Source organism: Pseudochaenichthys georgianus, chromosome 5 (assembly GCF_902827115.2).
Source record: "Pseudochaenichthys georgianus chromosome 5, fPseGeo1.2, whole genome shotgun sequence".
Lineage (NCBI taxonomy): Eukaryota > Metazoa > Chordata > Actinopteri > Perciformes > Channichthyidae > Pseudochaenichthys > Pseudochaenichthys georgianus.
This window is the reverse complement of record NC_047507.1, coordinates 45620919-45644918: the sequence shown is the minus strand read 5'-3', so window position 1 is coordinate 45644918 and position 24000 is coordinate 45620919. Positions and strand designations below refer to the sequence as shown.

Genomic DNA, 24000 nt, shown 5'->3' with positions numbered 1-24000 from the left:
ACGTAATGCAGCCAGACTTGGGATGGTCTCATGGATAAAGGATGCACACAGAACACATGTGCACCAGCTGCAGGTTAGAATCTCCTAAATTAGGTTGCACAATCTGCAATTAAAAATACCTTGAAATGATTTAGTTCGATTCCTAAGCTGTGTCGATGTGTGGTTGCACCACAGAGATGAAAGTCTCATCTCAGCTTCTCTGCTGTCAATCCACACTACCTAGGACAACATCATGTTTTCACTTTCTCCAGCCAATAAGTGCAAAGTCTTACTCTTGATGTCGATCAGGAGAGAGGCTAACAGATGCAAAAAGCTAACAACATTCAACAACAACAACAACAACAACAACAACAACAACAACAACAACAACATGTAACTAAATGACATCAAAGCATTTTTACGAGGTGAGGGTGATAACTGCCCAACCTTAAAGCTCGTGCGCCACGTCATCACAAACACACCGTGAGAGTAAGCACTGGCAGACGGCTTCAGGTGAGCAGTTGTAAAGTAACCTTACCAGTAACCTTACTAGTTGTAAAGTAACCTTACCAGTAACCTTACCAGTTGTAAAGTAACCTTACCAGTTGTAAAGTAACCTTACCTGTTGTAAGGTAACCTTACCAGTTGTAAAGTAACCTTACCAGTTGTAAAGTAACCTTACCAGTTGTAAAGTAACCTTACCAGTAACCTTACCAGTTGTAAAGTAACCTTACCAGTTGTAAAGTAACCTTACCAGTAACCTTACCAGTTGTAAAGTAACCTTACCAGTTGTAAAGTAACCTTACCAGTAACCTTACCAGTTGTAAAGTAACCTTACCAGTTGTAAAGTAACCTTACCAGTTGTAAAGTAACCTTACCAGTTGTAAAGTAACCTTACCAGTAACCTTACCAGTTGTAAAGTAACCTTACCAGTTGTAAAGTAACCTTACCAGTAACCTTACCAGTTGTAAAGTAACCTTACCAGTTGTAAAGTAACCTTACCAGTTGTAAAGTAACCTTACCAGTTGTAAAGTAACCTTACCCTGCACATTGGCATGACTATGTGGGGCATATATGTACATGTGAGTGCCCATATTAATGTGTATACTTGTTTACCATCTTACAGACCGCTGACACAAGGTTAGGAGGTACAGAAGATGTGGGCGTTCAAATTGAACCCGCAATAAAACGAATTCACTGAGGTGTATCTTCAGTTGTTTTTCATGTGAATCATCTTTAGCCTAGGATCTGCTTTTGTTGTCTTGTGTTATGATGCTTCTCTCCACCGGAGTACATCCAGCACTCTGCCCAGTGTCAACCTGGCCAGGCCATCCAGTTACTTTAGCCGGCTAAAATGATTGGTCGTGCTTTCTACAGCGCCACGGCTTCCACAGATGATGTTTTGTAATGGATTTGTTGTCAGAGCACTTCAGATATTCATTGCTATCGGACGTTAAGAGCATTCCATGCAATATAACAACAAGTGTATCTCGAGCCGGTTTCTCAGACGTACCTACCCCACCTTTAAGGTATAAACACATTGCAGCTCCTTCAGAGTGAACAGGCGGTAGTTCTGTATCATCTATTATTAAACCATGAAATCGAGCTCATTAAAAGTGAACTGTAAGTATCATTTCTGTGGCCCTTTAAAAAGAGTGAATAATGTGTAACAGCCTCTGATTCCACTGAGCAATCTAATAATAATATGCATGTGATCTTGAGAGTGCTATCATTAAAAGCACTCTGCATATCTCTGCAAACACTTGACACATCATCTATCGCACCGTGAAGACTTAAGCAAAGAGCACCAACAACGGGGCTCAGAGGTGTGAAGCTGCTCCGAGCGGCAGCCTCCTGCGGAGTGTGACTGCAGCACATCCGGACTGTGCCCTCATCTGGAGGAATACCAGCCCCAAAGTTTTAATTGTGAAAAAAATGATGAGAGCTGCATTTCAGCCTTTATATTTAGACACAAATGTACTTTTCAAAAAGAAAGAGGCGTACAGAGATGGCAGAACTGTCTCTTTGTGCCTGAAAGAACCAGTAGTTTAAAGAAGACAGGTGGCTTCCCAGAAAGGGTTAACTTTAGGAGTGCATCCATTAAAGGTCTATGGTAATATTGACTTGTCGCCTTTCCCTCTTCACGCTCATGCCAAGGTCGCGGCGTGGTGTGTGAGTGAATGGAGAAGGCCGTGACCTGGGAATTAAATCCCAACCATTTCCAAATGTGTTTCTGATTTGACTGGAAAGATGCAAATACATAACGAAGAGGCAGACAAAGAAAAAAAGGGGCAACTAAAAGAAGACCATCCTAAATGTTCACAACTAGCAGGCGTGAGGCTTTACCAAACAGACCTGTTACCACATGTTCTCCAATGTTATGATCAATCCGTAACATGTCCCATGCTCGTTAATGCTCTTAATTTAAACCACATACATACTTGGCCTTCAGTGTGAACAATGGAAACAAGAACCATGCTAGCGACTCTGTGACAAGCTCAATGTAATATATTTTATTTAAAATGATAACTAATATACTCGCCTAGGAAACATTTAGAAAAACAACTTGTTTAGGACTTCTAACCCAGCAGCTTTAATAATAGTCATCATCGTGTTATTTATCGTAGCGCTTTTCCCAAGTGCTCAAAGCGCTCTACGTTACAATATATTACATATATTAATCATTCATACATTCAATACTGTGGACAACACCCTCAGGAGCCATTCGGGGTCAAGGGTCTTGCCCAAGGACACAGCCGCATGCTGCCTGCAGTGGGGGTCCAGGAGGGATTGAACCTGCTCACCTGATCTGATGATCAGCATGTTTGCATTGTTACATAAACAACCTGAGTTCTTTTGAGCTAACCCTCATGGTGGCTGTTGCTGGTTAATTAATGTTGAACCTGTGTACGATGTACTGTCTTGTTACTATTAGCAACTGTAAGCCAATCAGAAACAAGCATCCTCATTGACCAGGATACAAATGTCAATTCACACCACAGGATGAGAAGCAGGTCATTTAAAAATCATGTGGAAATCAAAATTTCTGCCGAAATGTAAAGTATATACTGTACGGCTGTGAATCCGGTTTAAACTGGCAGAGGCGATCTCTGACTGTCCTGCTTACAGACTTGCATGTTTCCACATCTAAAGCTTTCCCCCGGGTACCTGAAGCTGTAGCACCCTGTCCTCGCGTGTGTCTGAATGTGTTCTGTCTGAGCCATGGTTGACTTTACTCTTCATGGAAGTCATATTCTTGATCAAATGGTCAGCGGTGTTCAAAAACAACCAGCTGCACTGTTGTTGTAAACCCTGGTCTGAGCAGTCTCCCACCTGCCCTCCCATGTGACCCCTGAGCCACAGCCCTGTCCTAGCCTCCCTGACACTCCAACCTGTGAGCCTCTCATTACATTGCATTTAGCTGACGCTTGTATCCAAAGCGACTTACATAAGTGCACTCTCCCTGCAGTAACGGCTCGGGAACGTCAGAGGACCTCTTCTGGAAGCTGGACGCTCTGCAGACCTTCATCAGAGATCTGCACTGGCCTGAGGAGGAGTTTGGCAAACACCTGGAGACCCGCCTGAAGCTGATGTCCAGCGACATGATCGAATCATGCGTAAAACGGTAGGACACTGGTCAAATATATATATTGGTCTGATTGCAAACAAAAACAGTTGTTACTGCTTGTTTTCTAGTAGTACGTTGGGGTTTGGGGCTGGAGAGAAGTAACGAGATCCAATGGGATCTGTTTCAGCCTGTGGTCCGCACTTTATCCCATTACAAGCCAACTTACTAATACATCAGTTATATCACAACATCTGGCACATAGGTTCAGTGTGCCTTTCATAAAAGACAGTAGAAGGTTCAAATTGACCAATCAGAATTAAGTATTCAACCAAGCCATGCAATGAAAGGACATGGTGACTGACGGAACTGGCACTATTTCAATCTAGTTAAAAGCTATATAAAATACATTTTCTTCCAGTGAAGAAGTAAATGCAATTACTTTTGAAATAAGCAAGAGATGTACCCAGCTAGCAGGGAACGTTCTCACAACTTTGGCTAACGTTACCTACAGGTTATAAGAATGTTTTAAAGAAACCTTGTTATGATGGTTATTATTTCAAATAATGTTCCTATAAGGTTCAAGGTTAATTAAGAAGTAACGTTTTAACTGCAACATTCAGAGGATGTTTTGAGGATGTTATTAAGGCCTGAGGTGAAGTTTTTTTATAAAACGTTCCTTTAATGCAGGGGTAGCCAACGCGGTGCCCGCGGGCACTTAGTCGCCCGCGGGCACTTAGTCACGTTCTTGCTTGATTTGCGGGACCAGCGTTGCAGTCGGGAAGAAAAGCAATGTGGCAGCAGCCCCATTGAACACAGCCTAGTCATGCCAGCCTATACAGCACATGAGGGGCAGAGCTTTACTCTGTGTGTTGCAACTTGCATACATATTTATTGCACTTGACACACACGCATGGCGTAATTTCCACTTCGAAATCCCGTTTGTGTCCCCCCCCCACTTTACAAATATGTTTATTATTATTTTTTAACGCAAGCCGTCATCGCCACGGAGGAGCAGCCTCAGAGAGAGAGAGAGAGAGAGAGAGAGAGAGAGAGAGAGAGCTAGAGAGAGAGAGAGAGAGAGAGAGAGAGAGAGAGACACAGACAGACAGACAGACAGACATGTTGCTTGGTGCGCATCCTTAAAAACACCTTTATATATATATATATATATCTATTGAATATAGATAAAGTAAGAAATCATTCCAATGTGTACTATGGGACAGTAAAAAAAAAAACAGTTTGAAAGGGGAGTGATTAGTAAAATATGCATAAATAAAAAGAAAGAATGCTAACTAGGTAACATAAGATGAGAACAAACAAGTTTAAATGATTTGTTATTGGTTGTGATCATATTCTAAAGATGTTTGGATTATTGAAAAGTATACAGCTCCCTTTCATCTGAGTGTTGAGAGCTGTATCCATACATTCATGTTGTGCTCAAAGTGCACCAGATTGATGCATTTCACTTCAACTTCCCGGGGTGCATGCCCCCGGACCCCCCTAGAGGAGGTGAGGTCCCCCCCTAGAGGAGGTGAGGACCCCCCTCACCCTAAAAAAGATTGGTGACCCCTGCTTCAATGTGATGTGTTAACAAAGGTGGAATGTTTTGCCGGCAACATTCTAAGGATGTTTGTTGGACGTTGTTGAGGTAACACAGTACAGATGTTCTTTATAAAACATTCCCTCAATGTTACATGACGACAAAAGAACAAGAACATTTTCAAAGCAACATTCAGAAAATGTTGTCAGGATGTCTTTGAGGCCTGAGATGACGGAACGTTTTTTATAAATCGTTCCTTTAATGTGAGTTTTATTTTGGTTCCCAGAATGTTCTTCTGAAAGGGAGGATAACGTTCTCTAAAAACATTCTTAACATTTGTGGTGATAACTTCTCAAGATGTGTGAGCGCATTGACACGATGAATAGGACGAGGATTACTCTGGTGTCCAATACAACTTGAGTGCATGTTGTGTGTGCTTGTGTTTTCTGCAATGCAACATGTCAGACAAGGTGGCTAAATCAGTCATTGTGAGTGAATATATAAATATTGAGAGAATGTGTAAAAAGCGTGTTATTAATTAAGGCGGGTGGGGGTTTGGGGACTGACTCATGGCCTCATTATTCTGAAGTCCTCCCCCCATCTCTAAAGGACGCGGGCTGCGTTCGAGGCCAAGCTCCAGAGGAGCAGCCGGGCCACAGAGTTCCGCGTGCCGCAGTCCATCTGCACCATGTTCAACGTGATGGTGGACGCCAAGGCCCAGTCGGCCAAGCTGTGTGCCATGGACCTGGGGCAGGAGGTACGAGACCCTCCTCATGTACTGACACTCAATCTCTTTAAAACAGGGAGCGGAGCCAAATCATTTAGTATGACTTCAAAGTTAAACCTTTCACTGACTGTGGGTGGACAGTTCCATCTCTTATCATTTGAAATGACAATACATCATGCAGGTTTCTCTTTGGAATGGTTTAAACATGAATACAGTTTTCATTCCTTTTTGTCTCTACTTCTTTTTCAGTATTCACATCGGCCATTTCACTTTTTTCTTTTTCTTATTTTCTGCTGCTTGTCCCCCCCCCCTCTCTGTCTTGTGAAAGTGTGTTAGAGACTGGGTGAGTGTGGCTACAAATTCAATTGAAGTCTCACCCTCCAGTTCCCAAATGTATAATTAGTCATCAGTTTTCCCTGTGTGTCTTCATCCACTTGGATTGTTAGGATCCATTAACATATGTATAGATATTATTGAATATACATGGGGTAGAAGTGAGAGATCTCATATTTCGCAGAATCTCGAGACTGATACCAATTGCTGACAATGAATGAATTATTGCTAAGTCCTTCACTGTTCTGCTGGTGCTACAGGCTAAACAAAGGAGTCCCCACAGTTTCCATGACAGCAGACACCATCCCAACGTCTTCATACTGGTTATAAAGCCCTGCATTACAACAACAAGTATTATTAAGTAATAGTGTAGGTCATATTTAAGCAGGTCAAAGCACACTCGTTTTTTAAACTATGACCAAATATAAAGCAAATACTTGAATGTGTGTATAACAACAAAATGAAACGAAAAGGTTTTTTCTTGAAAACATAAATCAGAACATAAAATGAAATAATGTTTCTATTTTGCATTTTTATATTTAACATTTAATTGTTCTGAGCTTTGCAACATTATGTGTTTTTCCACATTAACATTTCCAGTATAGTTGAACTCTCTAATCTTCACATCTCATTACTGATTAGATTGAATTGATAATGACTTGTTATTGCAGATAGAACCTAGTCTCTGCAGTCAGTTACACATTGGTTTGTTACTTATTTTAGTTGTTGTACAATTGAAAAAGTGCTCGGTCGGAGCAGTGATGATAAATAATAATATTTCTTCATTCACTTCAATATTCCACACTGTGTGGGTGATTCAGTGAGCATGCATTTTAAGAGAGGTGCACACTGTTTATTATGTGTGTAATGATCTGTATGCTAATGTCAAATTAACAGTTTGTAGTTGTTAACTGCCAATTAAGATGATCTCAAGATACGCATGATGTGATGTGGCAGTGCAAGTGTTAATGTTCAAAATCAACAGTCAATCTCAGTTCATTCCTATTGCAAGGAGTTTGAAATATATATTATGTTTTGAAAGGAAAGAAGAACATGGTTGAATTGTTGAATGATTCTGATTTCCCCCAGAGGTCTTATTCGTTTATTAATTATATTTATGTATCAATTATAATGTTCAAATAAATGCTAAGCACCCATAACCAGTTTTGAGCAAATGTTTTTCTAACTATTAAACTTTTCTATTTAATTATTTCAAATGTAAAACAGAAACACCATCATATTTGTGAAGTAGCAGACTGGGCTCTCTGTTCTGGTCTTTAAGAATATCAAGGTGAACATTTGATTATTTCTTAAAAAGCTTCTTTGCAGCTCACCAGCAACATCTTATAGTCACTATGTAGAGTCACATGTGTGTTCCTACAGAATATAACGTTTACAAAGGAATATACATACTATCAATGAATATATAACTGCCAGTGTTTCCCTTTAATGTGTCTACATGGTGGTGTGTGTGTGTGTGTGTGTGTGTGTGTGTGTGTGTGTGTGTGTGTGTGTGTGTGTGTGTGTGTGTGTGTGTGTGTGTGTGTGTGTGTGTGTGTGTGTGTGTGTGTGTGTGTGTGTGTGTGTGTGTGTGTGTGTGTGTGTGTGTGTGTGTGTGTGTGTGTGTGTGTGTGTGTGTGTGTGTGTGTGTGTGTGTGTGAACATGTCTGTGTTTCCTTCCTGTGCAGAGGCAGTACCACTCCCAGATTGACGATCTGATTGAAGAGACAGTGAAGGAGATGATAACTCTGCTGGTAGCTAAGGTACACAATATTACGGAGTCCTTGTACACAGTAGATACATTTGATGTAATATTGTATGCCTGATAATAGTATATTGTTTATTCTATTTTTGTAAATATATAATTGTCTTTGTATGTTTAGGTTCAGTACTGGAGAAGGTTTCAGAAGGTTCACTGCATGATATATGGAAAGCTGACTAAAAGTGATTGTTAATATTTTGGAAAAGGAATAAAATACCACAAGCAGATGCAAAATGAACACAAACTCAAAACACTCAAAATGACAACAAAATGATTACAAGTTACCAAATTAAATGTTTTTCTAGAAAAGGATGTTGGAGTATTTTGTCGATAGATAGAGGAGCATTTATCTTTATTCTGAACTGACAGAATGGAGATGGACAGTTTTCTGATGTATTGCTTTATTTTAGACTGCCCTCATTGCAATACTGTTTATGGGAAAATGCAATTATAATGTAACACTGGACAAGTTAAAGGGGACCTATCATGCAAAATGCACTCTTGTATGTCTTTTACATGAATATGTGTCCCCGGTGTGTCAGGGAACTCACCACGTGTCAGAAAACACAACCCTCTCTCTTTTCCTCCATACCCACATCTCTAAAAAAGGGGCTGCAACGGATCTGATACAGACTGATCCAGATTTTAATTATTTTACGTCACAGAAGGGGTGCTCCGCTTATTGGTCAACTCTCCACCTATCAGGGGAATGAGAGGTTGGGCCACGGCCGGCCATTGCTGCTCGAAAGCGCTGGAGACGCTGTAGTACATATGCCAGGCCTGTAAGTGGCGCTGCAGTCTGCCACAAAAGCAGCGAAGAACACTTCTCTTGCATGGTTGCCATGGTTGCCCTTCTGTTTATTCTCCGCTGTGGCTCTATTTCTCCCTCCCCGAGGCAAGCGTTTGCTTCTCCTGCTTTAAAACAAATGAATAATGACTCTATATAATCACATGTAAGGGATAATGTGCAGCGACGCGGTCATTACGGGGAAAAGAGCACCGACAGCTGATCAGGAGCCCGACGCGAGGCGGAGTGATCTAGATCGGCATGAAGGCACATTATGCAATGTGCACATTATCCCGCTTATTACACGGCCACATTCTCAACAAAGTAACGACATGACTCCCAATATTAATTTAAATGCTTTTATGGATTTAGAAAATGATTTTATTGATTTAAAAAATAGTTGTATGTATTGATTTAAATTGACATGCATCCACTAAGAAAAGTAGTCCGTTGTTACTGTTTGAACTAACGTAGCAACGGCAGGAACTGCTTCGATAGCGTTTTTGAGGACCTCTTTGATTACAGATTTGAAAACATCGTTGCTTGCTTTAAAAGTAGCACAATTCATGATGTCAAACCTTGGAAAGTATCTAGATATCCCTGCCCTAATTTCCAAAGTAACTGCACACTGAATATGTGTCTCCGTTTGATGTCTATGTCTGGACCGCTGCGTACAAAGGAGGGTTTCAGCCCCATTACTTCTCTTATTACTTCTATAAGAATAAAACACGGAGGACGGAGATCTCTTTTTCTCCCCCTCTTCTGACAGCCCAGCAGCTGATCTCAGAGCATGCTCCCCTCTCCTGCAGGGGGGCGTGGTCAGCTGCAGCTCACAGAATCAGCCCCCTGCAAAAACAGCGCTGGAAAGAGCAAATAGAGCGAAATGAGGCATGGCTAAAATGCAGGATCTGTTTATAAACTATATTTATATACGTTATATAGGTATGGCCCTACAATATATTGTTCAAATATAGCATGATATGTCCCCTTTAAATGAATCAATACTACGGATGTTAAAGTACGTTTTACTGCTAATCCTTCCTGGTTTTTACTCGTCGTTTGATTGAGATGGACGATGGGTTGTTTGTGGCACTGCTGTATTTTCACAATTTCCGTCATTCCACTGCTTGTTTTTCTTTTTGTCCCATTCCTCAGTTTGTGGTCATCCTGGAGGGTGTGTTAGCCAAGCTCTCCAGATATGACGAAGGAACGCTCTTCTCTTCCTTCCTTTCTTTCACAGTAAGTATCACTTCCATCACCATCATCCCTTTCTTTTTAAACATATTCCTGCAGATAATCAGTAGCTTCTGTGTTTGTGACACACTTCCAGTTTTTCACCTCTTCTCTCTCCTCTTTGTCCAGGTGAAAGCTGCTTCAAAGTATGTGGACGTACCTGTAAGTGAGATTTACTTATTTTTCTATCTATCACATAATCATTAGGGCTGTCAGTCGATTAAAATATTTAATCGCGATTAATCGCATGATTGTCCATAGTTAATCGCGATTAATCGCAAATTAATCGCACATTTTTGATCTGTTCTAAATGTACCTTAGAGGAATATTTTTCAAGTTTTTAATACTCTTATCAACATATGAGTGGACAAATATGCTTTATGCTAATGTTTATTATCATTTGAACAATGACAAATATTCTCATGAATATTAAACACAACAACCTGGAACCTCTCTCATTCAATACAAATGGGGTGTGTGTGTGTGTGTGTGTGTGTGTGTGTGTGTGTGTGTGTGTGTGTGTGTGTGTGTGTGTGTGTGTGTGTGTGTGTGTGTGTGTGTGTGTGTGTGTGTGTGTGTGTGTGTGTGTGTGTGTGTGTGTGTGTGTGTGTGTGTGTGTGTGTGTGTGTGTTGGATCGTTGGAGCTTTGTGCAACTCAAGACATATGCCTGGACGCTGCAATCATGTTGCTGCAATCATGAGTGTGCTGACTTCTCCTACAATGTCCCGCTGTCTGCTTCCTGCATCAAGTCAAGTGCTCGGCGCAGTTGTGGCGAAATGTCGCTCCTCTGTTTTCATTTAAACAGCTCCTTATATCCGTTAGCGCAGCTAGCTAGCACCAGATGCTAACAACAACAACAATGCACGTAAGGTCTCTCTCTCGCTCGCTCGGGCCACACACACACACACCCTCCCGGTCCTCCCGATGGCCAGTCGGTGCCTGCCGGTGAGCGTGGAAGTGTGGTCTGCTGCAAGCGGGCGGCAGGAGCGGGGCTGTCAGCAGATGGTATTTTAAACTTGATACGCTCTGAAACTACGGGGCGGCCGAGGAAAAAAAATACACATGCGTTAATCGCGTTAAAATAATTAGTGGCGTTAATTTTTTTTTTCGTTAACGAAAAAGAGGTCCGATAAGTACTGGGGGGCGAGGGTATGTACGTGAGGAGGAGTGTTTTGTACTGAATCCGGGACTTGACCGGCAGCCAGTGGAGGTGGATGAGGGTGGGGGTGATGTTGCCATGGCCTGGCGGCAGAGTTCTGGACGTATTGGAGCCTGGCCAGGGTTTTGCTGAGAACCCCGGACAGGACTCCATTCCGGTAGTCCAGATGGGATGTGATGAAGGTGTGTACAAGTGTTTCTGCCACAGAGTCAGAGAGGCGGAGGCGGAGTCTGGCAATGTTTTTTAGGTGGTAGAAGGCAGATTTGGTGTCAGATTTGACGTGCGCCTGGAAAGAGAGGGTGGTGTCCAGGATGACTCCCAGGTTGTGGACTTCAGTGCACGGGGAGATGGAGCAGCCGTCAATGGTGAGAAGCAGGTCTCCAACCTTCTGGAGCTGCGCCTTGGGAGCCACAATCATGAGCTGTTTTATTGCTCTTGATTTTGAGCAGGTTTGATGACATCCAGTTTTTGATGTCCTGTAGGCAGTCGACAAGGGATTGAGGGGGGAGCTGAGTGGACGGTTTGGTACAGAGATAGAGCTGTGTGTCATCGACATAAGAGTGAAAGATGAGACCATGGTGGCGGATGATTTGACCAAGTGGGAGCATGTAGATGGTAGGGGTGTAACGGTTCACAAACATTTCGGTTCGGTACGTACCTCGGTTTTTTGGTCACGGTTCGGTTCGGTACGTTTTCGGTACAGCAGAATTTTTTTTCACAAAACATATATATTTTTTTATTATTATTAAACTGTGAATAATGTATTCACTCAAATAAATACAAAATATAATAAAATAAACATTAAGGTGCAGCATTTCGATGAACTGAAATAATCTGTATTTGAACTTTACTGTACAAGTACTCACAAAACATAAACTATTAGTTTTGGGTTTTTAATTATTATTAAACTGTGAATATTCACTCAAATAAATACAAAATATAATCAAATGAACATTAAGGTGCAGCATTTCGATGAACTGAAATTATCTGTATTTGAACTATACTAGTACCTAAGCAGCCAGTTTGACATTAGGACTTGCTTGTCATTGTATTTTCATGTTTTTTTTAAAGAAAGATGAACTTGTCCACATTGCTTGCCGAAAGGGCAGATCTGCTGGCACTAGCAATGTCTCCTGCTGTGGAGAAAACCCTCTCGCTAGGGACAGAGGTAGCAGATACAGCCAGGTAGCGCTTTGCTACCATGGCAACATAAGCATATTTGGCGTTTGTAATAGCTTTGGCTCGGTCTGAAGTTTCTGCGAGTGGTGGAGGCTTAAATGCTAATGGGAGTTGGGTTTGCACTTCAGTCTTTTGGTACTGGTGATATTCACGTTCGGGTGATGCCTTTTCAAATGAGTGTGCAAGTTTGATGTATTGCCAGCCGCGTAACCAATTTTAGTTGAACAATGCCGACAAACAGCTTTGGTTCGGTCCACCTGTCTTTGTCCGTCATCCTTGTATGTAACTGCGAAACCAAAATGTTCCCAAACCGGAGACTTCAATGATGCTGGAGGATTTTCGAGCTCAACTTTATCTGCGTTCGCCATTTCGACAGTTCCTCAAATTACTGACTACATTTGAACGCATCCCTCTGACCAGCTCTCATAGCATGCCCTCTCATCCAATGAAATGACTTGCTCGCTCTATGACGCGATGAGCCCAATGTGAGGAAATTACTCTGAATGCTGCGACGCAGCACCTGAGATTACTTCCAAGAAGTTGTTCACGTTCTCAATTTTTTACGTTTAACGTTATATTCGTTCGGTACACTTCGGTACACATGTGTACCGAACCGAAGGGCCCGTACCGAATAATTTCGGTACGGGTACGTGTACCGTTAAACCCCTAGTAGATGGTGAATAGGAGGGGTCCAAGCACAGAGCCTTGAGGTACACCTTGGTTAACTGGGGCCGGAGGGGAGCTGCACCATCAGTTGTCACTGATGGTGACAAAGTGTTTCCTGTTAGAGAGGTAGGACTCTAACCAGGCAAGAGCTGTGTCACTGAGGCCAAGGTAGTCAGACATATTTTTTAAATAAAAATAAACAAGATACCTCAGCGTAATGAGGGTTTATGCTGTCTAAACAGAACCACAAAGTTCTAATTACAGGAGTGATATAAAGGAAACATTTATAAAATCCACAATTAAACTAAATATGTGATTTTTAAAAGCAAAAACCAAAATGATAATATGAGAAACTCTAATAGGCATCATTATGTTGATGCAAGAGAACAAAAATACAACACTGGAATATACAGTAAGACTCTTCCAACATGCATTTGCTTATTGAAATCACTCAAAGTGAAGGAGCTTCATTTCATATTATTGTGCAAACCAAATGTAATTATGTATCGCCTATGTAAAAATAAACGGACAACCATTAACACATTGGTTAAGACTCCATTCATTTAATTTACATTTCAACATCATTTTCAAATAAAAAGTTTAAGGTTGTTTAGAGGACCAGAACCCGGTGTTTTTTTCCCCAGGACAGCGCGTGTGTTTGTTTCTTGTGGATGTACAAATATTTGACCATGCTTTCACATGTACAACCATAATCCAGATGGCCTTGGTTATCATATTTCCACATCAAATGTCCTCATGTTTCCTCCCACAAATGTCCATTGATATGCATGTGTCCAGACACCGTGCCTCGCTCTCTGTGCTACACATTGTGAGTCCATGTTGTGCAACACATGCCCATTCAGCTGTCAGGGTGCCGCTGGGGCTGCGTGTGTTTCTGTGTGTTTGTATATGCGTGTGGATGCATCAGATCTGTATTAGCTGCCAACACTACGGCCGAGGCAACATGCCAAATTTCAAATTAATGCCTTGTCAGTGAACGTGACGCGCCACTGTGCGCACTGGCAGGGGTCGCAGATTCCAGCCCAGCACGATAATTGTGTCCTTAATGTACAAAATAAGAGTTCCACTGGGTAAAAGACCCTCATTTACACATTGTAAGTGTCATTGCAGATGTGTTAACTAAGTTTATTGGCAGTTAGCGATGAGTTTTTTTAATCTGTATGATTTGGGAAAAAAGACAGAAACTGAGACCTAAAGGTTTATGGTGTGTCGTCTCTTCTGGTAAGAACTGTTGATGTAAGAAAGAGAACTAAGGTGCCGGGTACAAACACATTGTCCTCAGTGAATATTTTAGATGTCAGCATGGCAGGCCTCCTAACAGTCTGCTCTGCCATCAAACCGCACAGTGTCTCAGTGCCCTGTTCACTTTGCACATGGCCAGACTGAGAGGGCTGCCCCCCCGGCCCCCCAGAGGGAGACATCACTGTCGATACAACACTTCTCCTTATTCTCCCAATAATACATTACTCCAACGTTTTAGAAAACCGTCCCGATTATCCTTATTAGTAAGTATAATTTGAATATATTTTCCCTGCTGTATTACATTTGAGGTACTTATACTTTACCAGAGTACTTTCATTGTATACTACTTTATACTCTACTACATTTTGGAGGCCACCTTTGTACTTTTTTGTGATGTATTTACTACTTTATAAATTCATTTTGACACACAATAAAAAAAAAATGTTTAAACTGTTTTAAAATGATTATAGTGTTCAGATTAAACTATCCAAGATTCTATTGAAGTAACTAAAACAAAAAAATACGTTTTTGTTCAAAGATATTTCACAGTTTCTTCTGCAAGGAGAACTGTACCCCGACATACTTTATGTAGATTGTCCTAATCGTCCTAAATACTTTTACTTACGTTTTTACAGTGTGATATCGGAATGTATTCTCACGTAAATAATCTGAATACTGCTCATGACAGAGTAGAGTCAGCAGCCATGCAGCTCTGTGTGGAGTTGGGCACAGTGTTCCGAGCTAAATGCTAACAACAGCATGCTAGGACAGTCACTAGGACAAAGTGGGGGCACCTTTAAAGTCTACCTTAAAGGTGGGGTAGGTACGTTTGAGAAACCGGCTCGAGATACACTTGTTGTTATATTCCATGGAATGCTCTTAACATCCCGATAGCAATGAATATGCTTTGACAAAAAATCCATAAAAAACATCATCTCTGGAAGCCGTAGCGCTGTAAAAAGCACGACCAATCATCTGAGCCGGCCCGGCTAAAGTAACTGGATGGCCTACCTGCCTGTCAGCCTTCCATCTGGGCACAAACTGATCTTGTGCCCTCATTGGTCATGTGTGTTGGAGGAGGGGCTCTGTGAGGAAGTGGCAGATTTTTTCCGGTTGTGTATTTTCAAATTCTAGCGATCTCGAGCTGGTTTCTCCAAAATTACCTACCCCACCTTTAAGGGATACTAGACTATTCAGTTACTGTTTAAATACTTTGGGTCCGCGCAGACAGCCTCTCTGGAGGGATGGGCTGTGTTTGGAGTTGTGGCCTCCAGGGGCCACTAGCACAGCTTTAGACTTTTAGTCTTATTATATCTGTTGCATTAAGTTTTCCAAAAAGACAATACACCATTTTTTTTCCTTTAATGTATTGACATCCTCGAATAAATCATTGAATGCAAAACACTATATTTGACTGTGACCATACACTTTAACAGCAGCTTAATGTGACAGCTGTGTCACAAAGCCTTTTGATAGTTTGCCACTGCTGTTTATTAGTTACTTATTATAATGAAGAATTATCTAATTAACATCCAATCGAGAAGTTTTAAGTGTTGAAGAAAAGCCTTGTGTGATACTATCACACATGTTCTGTATCAGTATTAAGGCAATATGGTGATAACATGAACCCTGGGGTGGACACTATCTTTTTTTAAAGGAACTAAACTTTAATATTTCCATTTCCTATTACTTACTTTATACTATATGGATACTGTAGTACATTTTTTTGATAACCTGAGGTCAGGATAAACGTTATTGATCCCCTGAAGAAAATTCACAAGCATCCCGGCAGTATGTATGGTAACAAAGAAACTCCTCCTTTTTTCAGGTAACTGAGATTTTGAATGCAGGACGTGTAACAGAGTATTTCTACACTGAGGTATTACTTTGTCACTCTCTCTCTCTCCCTATTCTCCTCTGCAGAAGCCAGGGATGGACATCGCTGACGGTTACGTGACGTTTGTTCGTCATTCCCAGGATATGCTGCGGGAGAAGGTCAACGAGGAGGTGTACATAGAGAGATTATTTGATGTGAGTAAGCCCAGCACCTCCTCCTCTGTAAGGGAGACTTACTAACAACACACTTTCATTCACCCCACCTGTGATCATCCACAGGACGAGATTACAAAACTAAAGTGATGTGAAGTTAAATGATTATAGTCATCAATCAATCAATGTTTATTTATAGCCCAATATCACAAATGTTACATTTGTCTCAGTGGACTTCACAGTGTGTACAGAATATCAGTAATCATCAGTCATGTGATCATTCTGTACATGTGAGCTTTAATCTGGAAGAAGTGCAACACAGACAGTCTGCTCCGTTGCCCCTTCATACAGCTTTCTCATGATAGCTCGACTTATGGAAACACGTGTTAGTCATTGTTCAAAGATACATTAACTACTTTCAGCATATTTGTCGTTACTAGTAGCTGGAACAAGAGTAACATATGTCCATGTTTTTCTTTCGATCGATCTAAATAACCAAATGTAAATTGCTGTTTGCATATTTTACAGATTTACTCTGGTATATGTTTTGTGTTTTTATAACTGGAGTTTGTTATGATGGACATGCACGTGAGTCTGGAAAGTAAAAACGTAAATGCTACTTTAAATACCAAACCCATTCCTACGTTACTCATTCCGCCAGCGTCTCAGCAGACGCATGTCTTTTCGTGTCTCTGTGAGTCACTTTGTGAAGCTGAGTGTGCTATCGCTGCCGTGTCCTTCTCCATGACCAACTATAATCTCAAGCTATAATCAAGTCCCATGACACTGTTGTCCTCCAGTACGTGCCATGAGGTCAAGTAACACCAAAACAATTAGTACATCCCTAAGCCCGGCTGCTGAGCCTGCTTTTAGGTCAGACTGGAGGATTTCTCCTGAAATGTGCTCCAACTGCAGCGGGAAGAGTTGCATCTCTTTCCCTTTTCAAACTCACACGTGTTCCTACGCCTCGGATCCATCCCTCTGCTCCTTTGTCCCAGGGTGTCTGCTGATCTCGAGGGTGGGTTATCCTGAGCGGCGCTCTCTCTTTTTGAGTCAGCGAACAACAGTTAATGAATTGCAAAAGGAGTACAAAAGATCAGTTTGTAAAATGGCTTACTCAGAGCATCTCGACTCAGGACGGCAAACAAGTTGTCGCTCAGCTAACAGAAGCTTTGGTAGTGTCTTGAGGATTACAATGTGAACAGACAGAGGACATATCTGAGCAGCAGATGTGTGGGCTACTGTATGTACAAAATAATGGGTTGTGTTGCCAGATGTTGCTGCACAGATTCTATCTGATGTGTCAGGTGTTTGTTCTTGCAGACGGTCTGCGGGCAGCTGGTCGGCACAAATTGTAGAAAAAAACTGCAATCAGAAGGTTTAAAATATAACACATTGCTCACTGCTGCCTGCCAGGACTATCACTATCTCCACAGTGCACTGTTTTAGGTCCCGGATCATGATATGCAGTAAGAAGCCTGTCTGTGCAGTAATCTGGAATTACTGTTCAGACAATAATCTGGAATCCCCAAGTGAACAGGAGTACACAAACATGTTTTCTTGGACTCCAAATCTTAGCCAAAGTCAAGTCCTTTCTAAACTTGACAGTTCTTGAAAAACACGTTTATATCCTCTTGTTGGACTTTTGCTTTATCCAGAGCTCAGACAGTCTGCTCCTTTCAGATAACGGAAATCATTTTCAATTTGATTATAGAAGTATTATTTAAAAGATAATTGTGTTTGACTTTATTCTTAAAGCATGTGTTCTGCCTTTGGGGATTACACAGCATTGCTTACAATGAGTCAGATGGTTGGGATAATGTGGGCAAACTGTTGGCCTGTTTATATTGTCAGACTTTGATGCAGTGACTCGTCGTGTTCATGGACCACACTATTCACCTTGGGCAGAACATGTGACCATCAATACAAAATATGGCCTTAACCAGGGGTGTCCAAACTACGGCCCGGGGGACAACTGTGGCCCTGGGTCCATTTTTAAATTGGCCCTCAGCTTATTCTAAAGTAGAATGGAATATGGCCACCTGAAAATTGGACTTGTTCTTCTTAATGTTCTTCTTAATGTTCTTCTTAAATATATTACATATATTACACAGTAGTATTGATGTGTTAATAAACACACTTTTCAGATCAATTCAGGCAATTAAAGATGAGAACACTTTCTAACTAATCTTAGTGGACCATGCATATTCATGTATCATTTTCATTTCATTTCAAACCTTTATTTATCCAGATTGGTCCCATTGAGATCATAGATCTCTTTTTCAAGGGAGCCCTGCAGCATATAGGTTCCACATGAAACATAAAACAATAAAGGACATTATACATTATATCTACAGGATACATAGTTATAGACATTTACAAGTGCCCGTAGTATCAACGAGCATTTCATTTACCCTAGCTTTAAAAACATGCAGAGGAATGAGATTGCTCAGTTTCAATTCTTGCTGAAGATTGTTTCAAGCAAGTGGAGCTGCGCACATAAAAGCTGTCTTACCTGAGACAGTCCTTGCTCTTGGCACATCTAACAAGACTACATCATGTGACCTCAGACAATAGCTGCTTGCAACTCTCTGTGTTATCAGAGAGCAGATATAATACGGGAGTTTACCCAACAAAGCTTTATAGATAAACGTGTACCAGTGACTGAGCCTCCGTACAGAGAGAGATGGTAAACCTGCCTTGGTATACAGTGTACAGTGATGTGTAAGCGCTTTACAATGTGTGACAAATCTCAGAGCACTGTGATACGCAGCATCCAATTTGCTCAGGTAATTGGCAGGTGCATTCATATAGACCAGATCCCCATAGTCCAGCACAGGTCAAAGGTCACAGAGCCTTTTCCTGGCCTCAAGCGAGAAACAGGACTTGTTCCTGTAGAAGAACCCTAGCCTAACCCTCAGTTTTTTTAGCAGGTTATTGACATGAAGTTTAAAAGAGAGACAATCATCAAGCCAGATACCCAGGTATTTGTAACAGGCAACAACTTCAAGTTTTGTTCCTTGCGTAGTTACAATATCTAAAACAGGCTCTGGTGTCTTTTTAGCTTTTGAAAAGAGCATTACCTTGGTTTTATCCACATTTAAAAGAAGCTTTAATTCAGAGAGCTGAGTCTGAATAGTGTTAAAAACAGCCTGTAATTTAACAACAGCCTCTTTAATGGAGGGACCTGCACAGTACATCACAGTATCATCCGCATACACATGTAAAGTAGCTTCATCCACATTATCACCTACGCTGTTAATATATATGGAGAATAAAACAGAACCTTGTGGTACACCATTATAAATGTTCAACCACTCAGAAGACAGTCCATCAAAATGAACACATTGGGACCTTTCAGAGAGGTAGTTCACAAACCACCCACTGCATGGCTGGATATGCCAATACTGAGTAGCCTCTGCTTTAAGATGAGATGATCAACGGTGTCAAGCGCTTTGGAAAGGTCAATAAACAGAGCTGCACAACTCTGCTTATTATCTAAAATACTAGTAATATCATTTACCACTTTCATTGTCGCAGTGATGGTGCTGTGTTTCTTTCTGAATCCTGACTGATGTTTAGACAGGATATCATTTATAGATAAAAACTCCTTTACCTGTTCACTCACTAAGCGTTCGAGCACCTTAGCCAGAACTGACAATTTAGAGATTGGCCTATAGTTATTTAAAATAGTTGCCTCCCCTCCTTTCAGTAAAGGCAAGACATACGCTGACTTCCATACTTTTGGAATTGTGTTCGTGCTGAGGGAGAGGTTAAAAAGAGAAGTAAGAGGTGGAGCAATAAAATCTGCAGCTATCTTTAAAAAGAAAGGTTCTACGTTGTCCGGGCCAGCCGGTTTCCTAGGATCTAACTTGGATAATGCTTCATGAACAATACCAATAGTTAAAGGAGTAAAACTGAAAGGGTTTTCCAGACCACATTGTTCAGAGTCAAGGATTGGAGCGTTCACAGGAGCCACACAGCCAAACAGAGAGCCACAAGACACAAATGCTCATTAAAGCAATTTAGCATAGTAGCCCTGTCTGATATAGTGCCAGATGCTGTGGTAAGGCACGGAGGTAGCTCATTTGGGATATCACCAGTGGAAATCGATTTTATGGCTTTCCCAAAATGTCCTAGGATTATTCAGGTTTTCTGTGGTAACCGACAAATAGTACTTTGATTTAGCACTTTTTATTTGAGATGTGAAGCTATTTCTTAGCTGCCTAAAACGTAGCCATTCTACCTCTGAGCCTGATTTCCTAGCCTTAGCCCAGCATTATTTCTCTCATGAAGGAGACTGGACAGCTCAGCAGAAAACCAGGATTGTTTCGTCCCTTCACTCTAAATGTACGCAGAGGTGCATGTCTATCTATAATTTTCATAAAACCAAGATAAAAATAAGACCATGCAGTTTCTACATCAGCACACAGATTGATTCTACCCCAATCAAAATCAAACAGATCATGTTAAAAAACCCTGCTCCAGAAAGTGTTTTTTGTCTCTCTTTGTGATGACACGTGGTTTAACCTTTGGACCTTAGTGTCCCTAATTGTGGCCACAACACAGTGGTCACTCACATCATTAGCAAATACTCCCACAGATGAGTATTTATGTGGAACATTTGTTAAAATTAGATCCAATTAAGGAGGATTTATTTGGGACTTAATATTTCAAGAATACTTTACCGACATTTGATTAATCTTGCTAACTTATAACTTAAGTTATGAGGCAATATACTTCACCACTAGTGAGGGGCCCAGCCTTCGTATGTTTTTCTGTATGTGGCCCTCAGTGAAACATTTGGACGGACGGACATCCCGGGGAAAAGCAGAGGCCGAGAAGGGGGACTCGGACGGACGGCCCGGGGGAACAGCAGACAGAGCTGGGAAGTCCGCAGCGGGGAAGGAAACTCAGGGGGGGGCTGGGTGTCGACTGGACCCCAGACGGAACAAGGGCTGGTGTCGAAGGGACCGCCGTCGGAACAGGACACGGTGTCGGCGGAAGAGGCGTCAGCACGACCCCCAACAGAACAGGACATGATGTAGGCGGGACCCCAGGCGGGTTAGGATCTGGTGGCAGCGGGACCTCTGACTGAACAGGATTCGGAGCAGGCTGGACCTCCGACGGAACAGGTGTGGGCGGGACCCCCAACAGGTCAGGGCACGGAGTTGGCAGGACTCCCAGCGGAATCCCCAACGAAACAGGACAAGGAGTTGGGGCAGGGACCCCCGGCGAGACAGGGTGACGGCGGGACCCCCCAACGGAACAGGACACAGAGTTGGCAGGACCCCCAGCGGAACCCCCAACGGACCAGGATATGGGGTTGGCAGGACCCCCGATGAAACAGGTGTTGGCTGGACCCCCAACGAACAGGACATCGGGTTGGCAGGACCCCCGTCAGAACAGTGGTCGGCGGACCCCCAACAGGACAGGACACGGAGTTGGCAAGACCCTCAGAGGACTCCCAACAAAACAGGACAAGGAGTTGGCAGGACCCCCGGCGAGACAGGTGACGGCGGGACCCCCAACGGAACAGGACACAGAGTTGGCAGGACCCCCAGCGGAACCCCCAACGGACCAGGACATGGGGTTGGCAGGACCCCCGACGAAACAGGTGTCGGCTGGACCCCCAACGGAAAAGGACATCGGGTTGGCAGGACCCCCGTCAGAACAGTGGTCGGCGGGACCCCCAACAGGACAGGACACGGAGTTGGCAAGACCCTCAGAGGACCCCCAACGAAACAGGACAAGGAGTTGGCAGGACCCCCGGCGAGACAGGTGACGGTGGGACCCCCAACGGAACAGGACACAGAGTTGGCAGGACCCCCAGCGGAACCCCCAACGGACCAGGACATGGGGTTGGCAGGACCCCCGGCAGAACAGTAGTCGGCGGGACCCCCAACGAGACAGGGACATGGGGTTGGCTGGACCCCCGGCAGGATAGTAGTCGGCGGGATCCCCCAAAGGGACAAGACAAGGGGTTGGCAGGACCCCCGGCAGAACAGTAGGCGGCGGGACCCCCAACGAGACAGGACATGGTGTTGGGACTTGAGAAGGGACTAGAAAAGGGAAATGAGAAGGGACTTGACAGGGACTTGGAAAGGGACTTGAGAAGGGAATTGCGTAGGGACTAGAGAAGGGACTAGAGAAGGGACTTGGGAAGGGACTAGAGAAGGGACTAGAGGAGGGACTTGAGGAGGGACTTGAGGAGGGACTTGAGTAGGGACTTTAGTAGGGAAGGGTCTGGAGAAGGGACTTGAGATGGGACTAGAGGAGGGACTAGAGGAGGGGACTAGAGGAGGGACCATGGCTGCTGGGGCCGGAACCAGGGCCTGAACCATGGCTTCTGGGGCTGGGACATGGCTGCTGGGGCCGGGACCATTGCTGCTGGGGCCAGGACCATTGCTGCTGGGGCGGTACTGGAGCCGGAACCATGGCTTCTGGGGCTGGGACCATGGCTGCTGGGGCCGGGATTCATGGCTGCTGGGGCCGGGATCATGGCTGCTGGGGCCGGAACCAGGGCCTGAACCATGGCTGCTGGGGGCCGGGACCATGGCTGCTGGGGCCGGTACTGAGCCGGAACCATGGCAGCTGGGCCGGTACTGGAGCCAGAACCATGGCTGCAGGGGGCCGGTACTGGAATCCTGGCCTTGCGTTCCTTCCATGCTGGCTTGAAGCCTTGCGGAGGCTCAGAGGTCCTCCAAAGGCCAGACGAGACCCAGCGAAAGGGTCCACGAAAGGAGCCCTGTTGGGAACTGTGGCAGGCAGGGGGCTAGCAGGCCGGGAAACAGGTTTGACCTCAAGCTACCAAAAAAGTCCTCCACCCACTCGGATAGTAACTCCTTAAACAGGGCCTTGAGGTTACTTCTTGGCGTGCCGTAGAGATGATAGACTGCCTTTTCCTCTCTACTGGAGGCATATCGACAGTCATTTTGTAAGGACATTCAATTGTACGTCACCTCGCACAGGCTGTCTGCTGGGTCCATTTTTTGTTAGATCCTTCTGTCAGGGTTGAGTGAAGCAAGCAGGACCAAATGCAGATTTAACAGATTTAAATATTTCCATTATTTCAAGGCTACAAGATACAGAGCTGACCTCTCTCCCCCGTGAACACAGTCAACAACAACAACAACAAACAAGGGTCTAACAATGACAGACAGAAAAACCAGAACGTAAATGCACACACGACTAATCACACAAACAAGACACAGGTGAGGAGGGAGGAGAAAACACAAGGTGAACACAATCGGGTAATCAGACAGGAGGGAACACAGAGACAGGCAAGACGGGGGGAACACTTTTCAAAACAGGAAACCAAAGTCAGATCTAGACAAGACAAAACGCAACACAGACAGATCGTGACACCCCTCCACCAAAATAAGATCCACGTGGGATAGACCTGGAGGATGCTTGAAAGGATTAGTAGGATCATTGAATACATATTGTGTTCTCTTAGCTGCCGCCTAAATGACTTGTGTTGTATGATGAAGAGTTGATGAGTCTGTCACCTCCTCATCCTCACAGTGTGTGTGTTCATACTCACTGAGCAGTGTAGGTGTGTTGTGTTGAATGGAGGCCTGAAGTGTGACCCGTCCGCTGTGCTCTCCCTCTCTTGGTGCTGACGGGGGCTGACGGGGGTCCGGAGCTTGATGTTTGCTGCTGGATCCTGACCTGTCGCTCTGCCATGAATCCTCTCTCCTCCATAGAGCGTTTCTGCTGGGATTTGTCTCACCCGGCTTCTCTTTGTTGTCATTCTGTATCAGTTCTCCCCGCGGCGTCTCCGAGGACGATGAAGGTGTCTCTGGCTGCTC

The 24000-nt window shown here is 43.4% G+C and overlaps 1 protein-coding gene across 1 annotated transcript in view; it reads left to right on the top strand.

Moving 5' to 3' along the window:
- The window catches only part of cadpsa (Ca2+-dependent activator protein for secretion a), a 252895-nt gene that overhangs the window by 202930 nt on the left and 25965 nt on the right, over positions 1 to 24000 (top strand). Inside the window, exons 21-26 of the mRNA XM_034084138.2 lie at positions 3449 to 3604; positions 5697 to 5844; positions 7836 to 7910; positions 9852 to 9935; positions 10059 to 10091; positions 16121 to 16228. Coding sequence (XP_033940029.1) covers positions 3449 to 3604; positions 5697 to 5844; positions 7836 to 7910; positions 9852 to 9935; positions 10059 to 10091; positions 16121 to 16228 — 604 coding nt within the window. The remainder of the gene's footprint in view (positions 1 to 3448; positions 3605 to 5696; positions 5845 to 7835; positions 7911 to 9851; positions 9936 to 10058; positions 10092 to 16120; positions 16229 to 24000) is intronic.